The sequence below is a fragment of the Leuciscus leuciscus genome (genome assembly GCF_965113295.1).
Source record: "Leuciscus leuciscus genome assembly, chromosome: 25".
Lineage (NCBI taxonomy): Eukaryota > Metazoa > Chordata > Actinopteri > Cypriniformes > Leuciscidae > Leuciscus > Leuciscus leuciscus.
Window position 1 is genome coordinate 6,255,547 of NC_138724.1, and position 12,573 is coordinate 6,268,119.

The 12,573-nt window shown below is 39.1% G+C and overlaps 1 protein-coding gene across 1 annotated transcript in view; it reads left to right on the forward strand.

Annotated features, from left to right (window-relative positions):
• Positions 1 to 12,573, forward strand: part of LOC309490537 (uncharacterized protein) — a 36,654-nt gene that overhangs the window by 11,638 nt on the left and 12,443 nt on the right. The window contains exon 3 of the mRNA XM_082159758.1: positions 7,251 to 7,405. Within this exon, the coding sequence (XP_082015884.1) occupies positions 7,251 to 7,405 (155 nt within the window). The remainder of the gene's footprint in view (positions 1 to 7,250; positions 7,406 to 12,573) is intronic.

Below are 12,573 nucleotides of genomic sequence, written 5' to 3' on the forward strand. Positions count from 1 at the left end.
AAATGATATGGTCATTTCTCAGTTTATGGTATATGTACGTATGAGTGATGGAGATTAATGAAATTTATAAGCAATTTTATGCTGGAGAAACCGAACAGGGATGCTGTATATTGTTCATATATGAATATGCTTATTGTGGTGATAAACACATGTAAAGGTGTAATCCACCCATCAACTTACCAACCAACCAATCTACTTTACCAACCAGACAACCAACTACCGATCAATCATTCAGTTAGCTGGTCAACCAACCAACCAACCAACCAACCAACCAATCAACCAATCAATCAATCAATCAATCAATCAATCAATCAATCATTAAGGGTATGTTTACACGACAACGCTATTCTTAAAACGGAGAAGTTTGAGTTTGAGTTTTCCACGTAGACGACACCATTGTCAAAACGATCCCCAGTCACACGGATCTGTGAAAATGCATAAAAACGCTGTATTCTGCTGCCAGGCCAGTAGATGGCGATGAAACACTATAGATTGAACAGGTAATACGCATGTGCACGACGTTGTAACACTTCGTCTAGTATTCAAACCCAGACTAATTGCCACAAGATTTATATTAAGGGAGGGAACCACTGGCTACGGTCTGTGCTAGTCTAAATACTCAGTAAGACAAGAAATAGATGCAAAAGTGAGTATAATTCGCAAAAGAATAGGTAAATAATACATACAACCAGCAATACATGAAAGGAAATCACACACATAAAAACCAGAGTCGAAGCATTTCAAAATAGAAGGAAAAAGTCACACATCAACAACACTATTTACAGAAGCAGTAATTTCTGCTGTACTCAAGTGCACGAAAGTCTTGTAACGAAGTTACATATAATCCATCATAAATCATGTGCGTAACCAGACCTTTCTCCTTGTACATCGACCCAGAGGATAACAAGGAGGGTAGAGGTAAATCCTCCTGGATATTATCAGGAAGGACTAAAGAGTCCTTATTGGCTGAGCAGAAAATCCCATAGATTCCCAGTATGGACTCTAAGAGTGGCACGCAGACACCATCCACCATGCTGTTAGCCCCAAACAAATCTCACTCCTTCTATCATTACCTTACTGATATCCTAGAGCAATAAGCACACTACCTCCCCCTAGTGTCAGGTAAAGCTTTACATACCAAAGGGAAACTAAGGTGACAGACCAAGACTGTTACAACGTCATCATCTTCAGAGATTCACGTTTTTGTTGTTTACACAGAGACTGTTTTCAAAAACTTGCACTCTGAAACCCGTTTTCAAAAGTTTGCGTTTTCAGGCACCCAAAACGCTTTTGTCATGTAAACGAATGGCCAAAACACATAAAAAGTTTTACGTTTTTAGTTGAAAACGTCAACCCAACAACCTACCAAATTAACCAACAAACTCATCAATAAAACAGTCCGTCAGTGTACTCAGCAACCTACCAACTGTTCTATCAACCAACCAGTCAGCCAAACAATCAATTAGTCTACCAATCAACACACAGGGGTGTGTTTCCCGTATAACGCAGTAACTCGCTGCTTAACTATCATAGTACGTTGCATCGTTGAAGAAATCAACTAGCTAGTCACGACTGTTTCCCAAAACCATATTGTAGCAAATTACAGACATGGCATCTGAGGAATATTTCTCATTTTTCTAAGTTAATTTGCTCTATTTCCAGATTCAATCATAGGCTCGATTTTACATAGTAGAGCACGTTCACACATGCGCACTCTTCAAAAACGGTGCTTAAAATCTTTTGACAAACTAAAAGACGTAAATTACATTTGTATGTATTCTAAATAAATTATATAGATTGCACTGAATGTCAGCTTGCTTATTTTGCTCAAGCTAAGGGGGTTATTGAGTCCACATGTCATGCAGACAAGAAACTCTGCTTCTATCCACAGGTCGAGATCTGTCGTCCCAAACACACAACTCTGCGATGCTGTTTGCGAATGTTCGTTAGAACGATGGTTTCGGGAAACACCGACTCGTTGAATGCAACGACTATGCTGTTACCAACGGAACTTGCAACCATTGGCGAACGATGCTTTTGGGAAACGCACCCCAGATTGTTCTATCAATGAACCAAACAACCAGCCAGCCAATTTTCCAATCAATCTATTAGTCAGTAAGTCAGTCTACCAATCAGCGAGACAACAAGCCAACTAACCTGGGGTGAGTTTCCAGTACAATGACGTAACTCACTGCTTAACTATCATAGTACGATGCATCGTTGAAGAAATCAACTAGCTAGTCACGACTGTTTCCCAAAACCATATTGTCGCAAATTGGTCCTTCAACCACGTTAGTTAATGATGTCACGCATGTGGTGGAGTAATAACTACTTTTAATAAATCTGTTGGAGATCAAATTAATGCTAGATGTTTTGCTATAAATTACGGACATATCATCTGAGGACTATTTCTCATTTTTCTCATTTTTCTCTCTGTCTTAGCATTATTCCCGCTCATTTGCAACGCTTCACACACAGGATTTAGCACAGGTTTTATGTCCGATGCCCTTCCTGTCACAACTCAGCACTATGCTGGGACACGTTCACAATCACGCTCACACTAGGCATATCCAATGAACCTTTCCTGCATGCAGTGGCGGTTCTACATTGAATTACACCCTGGGCGAGATCCTTCCGCTCTCTTCCCTGAATTGAAATGAAGTAGTGGGCTGTACTTTCCACACGATTGACATCAGGTTCAAGTACGCCCACAAGCCGTGCGAGTTATTCGTGTATTGCAGGTTGGCTGGTGGTTATGTTGCCCGCATACCGCCTCCCATGGCCGAAACTGGTATTACGACACCTGTCGGGCCGTGGCTAGTAATGCTAACAGTAATTAAGGTTGATATCTCTGCAGCACTATAAATTGACTTTTTTTTAATGACATCATCGCCCTTATTTCTTCTCATTCTTTTGATGCGTGTAGCTCATTTTTTGGATATTTTTACCTCAATTTTTACACATGGCACCTATAAGCAAAAACTAAATTTTTATTTATTTCCCCAGAAAACAAGACTTAATATCTTATGTAATTTTACTACTTTAGTAAAATAACGTTATGCATCTTTATTTAAGAAATGTTTGATATTTGGACTGGAAACAAGACAAAAATACTAAGTAAGAAAAGCATTTTTGCAGTGTAATAACTGAACTTGCAACAGTTTTGTTGCAAAGAACAATATTATGGTGAAATTAGATCTCGTGTTTGAGTTAAAAACGAATTATTGTTAAGCATAGCAAGAATCATAGAAAAAAGGCTAACAAATAAGAGTTATACCCACCAATTAATATTGCCCCTTCATTCATGACATGGATACCGTAATCATAGAGTAAACATAGTTGCATTGCATACCTTTATCTTTCGCTCGTTTCTAAATTGGGCACCTGATGGCTTTGACCTTTCTTGTCCATCTCTTATTTGGCCCTCGACATCGACAATCAACAGATCCCCTGATCCCCCCATAACTGTCACTCACGCTCACGAGTCACGACCAGAAGTCAAGACTAAACCAATTCACCTTGGTGGTGGTGACCAAGTAATCGTTTTGTATTACCTATTTTTATTAGCCATTCAGACCATTCAGAAAAACAAAAATGTGCAGGAAATATAGAGGCCCGTATTTATAATATTATGAATGAAATGTGCGTTATCTGGAAGAAAGTCGAGGAGTGACTGATAACTTCGATAACTATATGGATCCCCCCCTTGTCCGTTCCATTTGGGAGAGACCCAGAGGTGAACTGTCATCCGCGCCCGCGCCTCCGCGCCCCGCCGCCCCCTCCCCTTTCCCCTTCTCAAACAAACAGCTTCTGTGCACGGCATCTTCTCAGCAAGCAGGGGCACCTGCAGCTGCAGGGGGCGCAAATTTGCCAATTCCCCACACAGTAAAATGATAGATAATACAAAACGCAGATTTGTATTTTTCTTTCTGCTCGTGCCGGCGGTGCCGCCCCCCAAAAAATGCCGCCCCGGGCAATTGCCCGGTTCGCCCGTGCCTAAAACCGCTACTGCCTGCATGTCTTTAGACTGTGGGAGAAACCCACGCTGACAACATGCAAACTCACTCCACACAGAAGGGCCTCCTGGCTCAGCCAGGGCTCGAACTGCAGACCTTCTTGCTGTGAGGCGACAGTGCTACCCACTGAGCCACCGTGCCGCCCTCATTTTTCTCAGTTATTTTGCTTTATTTCCTGATTCAATCTAGGCTCATTATTACATACTAGAGCAAGTTCGCACATGCACACTCTTCAAAAACTTTCCTATCAACTAACCAACCAACCAACCAGCTAGCCAGTCAATTATCCAACCAATCAATTTGTCAGTCTACCAATCAACATAAAGTTCTATGTTCTATCAATGAACCAACCAGCCAGCCAATTAACCAATCTATCTAGTAGTCAGTAAGTCACCATTTAACCTACTGGCTGTTCATTCAACCAGCCAGCCACCAACTAACCAACCCATCAATCCGTCACATTTTACAGTTTTAGAGTCAATTTACTGTAAAGCGGAAGGTTGATGTAAATAATGGCTAATAACACTTTACAGGTTCAATTTGTTACAGTAATATCAGCAGTTAATGCCTTAGGTATCATCAACTAGAAATTACCAGCAATTGTTATTAAATAGTTTATTAACAATTTATTAATCTAAATTCTGAATAAGGTACTGCATTAAATAATGTTAACATATAAAACATTATTGTTAAGTGTTTCCGAACTGCAGAACTATTTGCTACCTTATCTGCTTCAAAACAAACTGTTTTTAATCCATGTACAGTATATTTGGCACATTAGCAAAGCTCAGCAGGAATGTGTGAGTCAACTCTCCATATTGTGATACTAATACAAATGATTATTTATGATCTCTCAGGTCATATTGTAAGGCTTGCTCATGCATCCACAGGCAGCAGCGTTTACAGATTTCAGTTCTGTGGATGCAGCAGTGTATTTGAGTTCTTGCCATTATTTTCCTGTTCATCTGAATTGGCCATGTTTTGATTTTTAACTGCTGAAATAGCAAAAGATTTCCTTCCACTCCATTAACCTCCATCCCGCTTCTGTGATCCCCATTCATTTCAGCGAAACCACTTTCCCCCTGTGTGCACACTCAATCTGAATTAATCGATCTGAATTACCTCAGGGAGAGAATCAATCATGTCCAACACATGAAGGACAAGTGAGCAGTTTTGCATTTACACCACGTCCCAATATCCGTTCAATGAGCTTGTCCCATTTAACACCTTCTGTCCTGCAATGATTTACACAGCAAATTTAGTCAACAACAAACAGATGCGCTAATGATGCAGCAAACAATTTCTGAAATAGATCAGAATGTTTCATGCCAATTCGATTTTTTTTTTTTTTTAGCTCATAAAGAGAGATATCATCGCCATGTCTTTATGGCTCCTGCTGTTCTACAATTTATTGAACTGCTTTGCAATAAAATGAAAGCAGATATCTGTCCAAATGTACATGAATGAGCGTTGATAAAAAACGGCATACAGTGAAGCGTTTGACCGAGACGCGTCTGCCGCTCGCTCTCTCCCTGTGAGCCGTCAGACAGAGACTGAACTCTGGATAATGAAGCTTGTCTGAGAGATCAGCCTGTCACTTTACAACAAAATCTCATTAGTTTGAAGAGACCTCTCCGTGTGGCGTGTGATCCCATTTCCTTCTCCGAGAGAGAGGGAGAAAAGAGCATTAGCAGTTATGGAGCCATGGCCTAGCGGTTAGTTCAAGCCGTGATGCTCATGTGGGAATCTGAGGTTTGAATCCAGCCTGTTTTATGTCCCAATTCCATTCCCTCTTGTTTCTCAATTATTTTGTGTATCTTAGTACCAAAGACTAGTTCTTATCGGCTTAAATGTACCAAGTAGGGGTGCACCAATAGGATTTTTTGGGGCCGATAACGATACTGTCACAATTACTTACTATTACTTACACTGATCTTTTATTTTGACGGGCTGCCGTGAAGACCATCGAGTTTCTGTGTTTGATATGACGATAGTTTTGTAAAATGAAATAGTAAAATACTGATGAAGTGACTCTGGAGATGAAGTTCATGCATTCATGCCCTCATATAGTGAAAAACACCGCGAGCATCATGCGTGCTTCAATGTGTGTGTGTGTGTGTGTGTGTGTGTGTGTGTGTGTGTGTGTGTGTGTGTGTGTGTGTGTGTGTGAGGTACATGAAAGCACACGTCTGCACCATTCATTAACACAGTAATATGCAGAACATGCAGGATTCATATTTAAATTGTTTTTTCACAGACACTAGTATATATCACGATTTTATTTAAGTTTACTGACCTACTTTTTATTTATTAATCAAAACTTTGACAAATTCCACATTGCGAAAATCATAGGGCCCTATACATATTCATCCTTATGAAAGTTCCAAAGGTTATTTAGTCAAGAGCAGTGAGTGATTTTTTTGTCTTTTGTTGTTTGATTAACATTGAAACGCAGACAGGAGCGCAGCAGGAATATTAGAGTATAATCTTGGATTATGCAACAGACATTATACAGCTCAGTGCTTTCAATCAGTTAATTAATAAACCTTCAATTTGTTATTTAGCCTACTTCATGCAATAGCCAATATGCCAATGGTTGTAAATTGATCAAAAATCGGCCGATACATCGGTGCATCTAGTACCAAGTCAAATATATTCTTAATTATGCTGGTTTAATATGGTGTAAGATGAAATCTGCTGTGTTTTATTTAGGTGCAGATTCCACCCGGCGCTGCTTATGTCTCTATTTCTGTCAGGTCTCGTTTCTTTGGCCCTATCCTACCCCGTTTTTTTTTTTTTTAATTGCATGCTCCATCACGCTCTTGACACGAGCAGCAGATTCCTCTCATCTGCTGATATCTCTCTCCGGTCACAAACCGCTAGGCCCCAGGGCATAATGGGAAAACGCTCCGGTTTCACAGAAACCGCTAATCTTTAAATAAAAGCCTTGCGATTTTTGAGAAAGCTCTTTGTTGCCAAGTTTTTTCCGGAGACGTTCGCAGCATGCCGAGGATGTGACGGAGCGTGTGAAGCGGGAGACAGAGTGATCAGTAAAGTGGCGTACTGCTAATGTGTGTATCATGCAGAATCAGCTGTGATGTTCCTCAGTCGCAGACCTGGAAGTAGGCCAGAGCCTGCCGATAATAACCAGGCCTTGTGAAGCACAACTTAGAGCATCGTGGAAGAAAATCGTACTCTTTCTTTCAGTTTGACTGATCTGGTTTTCATTTTCAGGGTTTTCGATTATCAACATGTTCCGGTCTCTGTGACGTGTGACTTTGCTCCTTTCGGACGGACGTGTTCCTCTCCCTCTCCATCTTCTGCAGACCTGCGGCAAAGCAGAGACAAACCTCAGAGCAAACACAAGTCCAGGAGCAGAGGAACCCAGCGTAAGAAGCACCGGCGTCTTTCAAAGCCTAAAGAGGACCTGTAATGCACTTTCACAAAGTCTTGATGTTGTTTCAGGCTCTACTAGAACATGTTTTCCTGCTTGAATGTTGATTATTTTCCTCATATTCTCCATTGTTGCAGCTCCTCTCTTCCCAGTCTGTCAGTAACGCTCTGTTTACTTCCTGTCTCTATGAAGCCCCTCCTTCTGAAAAGCACACTGTGCTCTGATTGGTCGGTTGGAGCAGTGTGTTGTGATTGGTCGAGCACTTCGAGTGTGTTTGGGAAATGTCCCGCCCCTTTCCATAACCGCCACTTTAACACACTACTGACTAAATCAACCAGGCCCCGCCCCTTTATTCTGCGTATGAATTATTTAAATGAGTAATATTGTGACGTGTTCGTTCCCGGAAGAAACTCAAGACTACAATGGAGGCGTTTCAGGGAGTTCAGAAACACTGACACTGATATAGAGAATAACTGGAGCTTTCCAGAGCTTTTTCATGCTCAAACAGAAACATTATACACTAAAGAAAGATGAGCATGGAGAAAAGCAGAATAGATCCTCTTTATGACATAATCAAGACCCCATTAAAACAAAAATCTAAATTTTAAAGTGTTCAGTTTTGGAAACTACAACTAAATACAACTTACTATATTCAACTCATACTATATATTATAGTAAGTATGTATGTATATATATATATATATACATACACATTTAATCAATTGATTTTTCTCTTCAACGAAAAAGGGCTGAAAATATTGATGACATCATCTTGCACTAAGGGGAATATGCAATTTTTTTGTCCAGTAAAATGCTCTCAAGAATAAGAATTTGACTAATAATAACAAATCGTGGTTTTGCTGCGCTACTTAAACTAAAGCCAATTTTTTTTTTTAATGTTAGCACAATCTAAACTTCACTGGACAGAGCTATTATAGATGACAAATTTAAACTGTCAGTATGTTTATAGCAATCTCCGCAATTTTTTGTTAACTCTATCGCCCCCTTCAGTACTGGAGTCTGTCACTGTAATCTGTCTGTGTCTCCGTCTCATGATAAATATCAGCATGTCTCTCGTCTCCATGTTTTCTACCTCAGGATTGTGTTGGTATATGTTGCATATATAAGTGTGTGTGTGTGTGTGTGTGTGTATATGTGTACGTGCATGCATGTCTCTCTGCTGTTGAACTCCAGATGGTTTCTTCATTAAAATCCTCCCTTCGCTATAGGACTACTCCCTCCGTAATCAAACCTAGCCTATCACCAAAAGCAATTATAGCAAATTAATAGTGCATAACCAATAAGAAGCGTTTATAGTGCTTTATTACAAGGCCTAATAGTTTTTACTGCCAGCAGATCACAGTAGAATGAGTTTGCCTTTGTAGCTAGGAGGTCAAACCTCTTTTTAATGGCTGCTGCTGAGCTGGAATGGGTTTTTTTTATCCAGCTGGGATTGGAGGGGTGTTTGTGTAGTATTATCACGCTGTGCAGAAGAGGTCCAATCTAAGTTTCCATCATTAGAGACATTAGAAGAGTTGCTGATATCTGGGCTTGTACAGAGAATGAATTAATCCCTGAAACATCTCCTTATTTGACTCTTGAAAGTCCAGCAGTTTGACTTTGGTTCCCTAAAAAAAAAACGTTTAAAGCTAAAGTAAGTTATTTTTATTCTAAACGGTCCTTAAACCCTCATCCTTCCCTCCTTTTTTCTTTTTTCTTTTTTTTAAATTGAGTGTTCATCAGAGGAGTCCAAGACCCCAGGGCCCGTATTCATAAAGAATCTTAATGCAAAGAGTAGCTCCTAGTGACAAAATTCTAAGAAAATTCTTAGAAATGTGGGCGTTTACTCTTAAAATTAAAGAAAAAATCCTAGTAAAGAAAAAAGTAATTCAGAAAGCATCTTAACCCTTAAAAGAGATCTTAAGGTCAAAATTGTTAGGAGCACGGACGAGGACTTTTAAGAGGCTTAAGAGTTTCTTTAGCAGAGGAGAAAATGACAGAAAGACGAAGAGGGAGAAGAAATGTGTTGCAGACAATGAATAACAGTGAGTTAATAAGACGCTATAGATTAGAACGTGCAGGGATCATGTTTGTGACTGATCTTATTAGAGACGCACTAACATCTCCGACACAGCACAGAAATGCCATAGCGCCAGAAATGAAAGTAATCACTACATTACGATATTTGGCAACTGGGAAAATTCCATGTTTGATACATTAAAACCAACATTTAAACCAACATTAAAACCACCACTTAAATAGACATTCCAGCAATCAGTGTAATTGGCTTAGAATGATAAAAATTGTTCCACTCTTTCCAATCAAATACCTTATAGGAAATTAACTGCATGGTAAATAAAAAAAAGGATTTATATACACATATATAATGTGTGTGTGTGTGTGTGTGTGTGTGTGTGTGTGTGTGTGTGTGTGTGTGTGTGTGTGTGTGTGTGTGTGTGTGTGTGTGTGTGAACGGTCAAATAGGAAAAAATTACGCATGTAATTTCAAAGTGAAGGCTTAGAATAGACCCTATACTTAAAATCACTTTTTTTTTTTTCTTCTTGGACAACCAACCAATCACAGTCTTCAAAAGATTGTGTCATACATAGCAACGGGGTCAACCCCGCCTCCTTACTAAGATGAAAGTTTTTGTCGTTTCCTTACTCAGAGTTGCTCTCAGATCGGTCCCGAGTCGCTTTTAAGCTAAGACTCCTACGTAAGCTAAATTAAGAGTTTTCTTAGAGGATTCTTAGAATCTTTATGAATACGGGCCCAGGACTTTTGTGGCACTTGAACCATGAATACACACACACACACAAAATTGAATTGATTCGATTTGTGGTTGAAATTTAAAAAAGTAACAATGCGGGTCAATTTGACTTCCTTAGGAATGAATGGAATGCGAGGAATGCTTCAGTACACATAGAAAAACTGCTAAAAATGCTAAAACTTGACCAAAAAACAAAAACTGATTTTATGATGTCTAGATGTGTGTCTGAATGCAAACTGAATGAACTGACTTTAGGACCCAGCGGAACAGCTCATTTGCTCCATATAGAGCTATAACGCCATCTAGTGGCAAGAGTTATGAAATATCATGTTATATAATTTTTTTCCACAAGAGGTCGGCAAACACACCCAATGTAAGATATTGTCAGCTGAATTACAGTTTTTCTGAATTGCTAAAACACATTTCTTGGAACCATCACTCACTTTCTCAAAACCTTAAACACAACACCATATTTTCAAACCACATTCAGAGAATCTCTGTCTCTTCTGGCAAAACCAAACAATTGACTCAAAACCATTTTATCTGTGCTCAAAATCAAACAATGCTTTCAGATCATACACACAAGAGTCAATATTATAAACACGACAGATCATTCATTAGACACTGCATCAAAAAATGGAGAACACAGAATCCAGAGCGTGCAGTTACAGAAAAAAAGTATATTGTAACAAAGTAAACAAATTTAGCAATTACGTAAAAAAGTATAGTAATGACAACTTGCAGTTGTAAGGTGAATAAATACTGTATGCACTGCAAGTATAGCATTGTACTGAATACTGTATAGTATTTCAGCACTTGTGTACTGTGAAAATACAGTGACCCAACTGCAAAACCCAAAAAGGTCATAGTAAAAAAGCTCTAAATGAAAAGCATGTTACAGTAAAGGACACTCAGAAGAGTTGTGCAACTGCAGAATCACGGTCAGTGAGAGATTGACTCAGCATCATGTCTTCATGTTGGTCCGGCCGGAGGAGTTTCTCCACATCTCAGACAATGTCATCTCTGCAGGAGAAGAGAAAAACCCTAAAGCAGATCCAGCCTTGACAACACTATACACACCTGCTCTTCCTCGTCCTCATCCTCTTCCTCCTCTTATACTCATACTCTTCCTCCTCTCCCTCTAATATTGTTTCCATCCATTGTTGGGATCAACATTCAGTGCAACATTTTGAGACTCTGAACTGACTTGTATTATGTACAGTTGGTTTGATCACATCATTAGAAATAAGTGTGAACAACAAGTTGAAAGAATGTGAGGAATGTGTATTTATTATTTATTGATCAAATCTAATAATTTAAAAGGTAAATAAAATAAAATATAACTATTTTCAAAATTAAATTAAATAAGCTCTAAAAAAAAACAAAAAAAAAACGTAAGTATAATTGTAGGGCTTTGGTTCATTTTGACCCGCAAGGGAAAGATGTGTTACAAAGTGCGAGGGAAGGATGAGGGTTAAAATGGTGAAAACACTCAATTGTGGCCTAACCAATGGTGTGTGTTTGGGGCGGGGCTACGTGTTTGTCCAACCAATGACAGGTGGGAGGTGGGACAGAAAAGGACAGCAGGGAAACCTGTTTGGAAACAACTGTAATTTTTGCAGTTTGTTTGTTTTTGCTACTGGCACAGAAATTACACACTTATGTACTGATGTCCTGAGAAATCATCTGTCTCTGTGAAAGACCTGGACACTGTGAACAGCAAAGAATAATCCTTTTGTTTTTCAGGCAAGGTTCGTGTAAGTTAGCATCAGTGGTGTAGTCTAGTTTTTTGTAGTGAGTATACTCTAATATAACACCCCCAGCTCCCCCCCCCCCCCCCCCCTCCCTCGCGCCGCCGCCGCCGCCGCCGCATACTCACCCAGCCCAGAGCGTCACCCCATAAGCACCACCACACTCACTAATGCATACAGTATACATCGACATGTAATTGAGAAGATTATGAAATACTAAGTGTTATCAACTTATTTATTTGTTATATGAATATGGTCCCTAAAGCACAGGTTTTATCAGTTGACAATTATCAACAATTTAAAAAAAAAAAACATTAAAGGCACAAATACAAATTTACTTTTAGAAATTGTGTTTTTGAAAAAAAATTTTATTTTAAAATACATTTTACTGTGCAATTCCTTTCTAATTAATTTGAGTTAGACCGAACTTTTATTTTGGTGGGTTGTAGACATTTGAGTTTCTGTGTGTTTTAATAAACTATTATTATTATTATTATTATTAGGCCTGAAGTATACTCTGTGCAATAGTAATATATTTCTGTTATATTTTCTTCAAGTTATACAGAACTTTTATTTTGACAGGTTGTCGTAAAGACAACAGTTTCTGTGTGTATATGAAACGAATGAATGACGATAGTTTT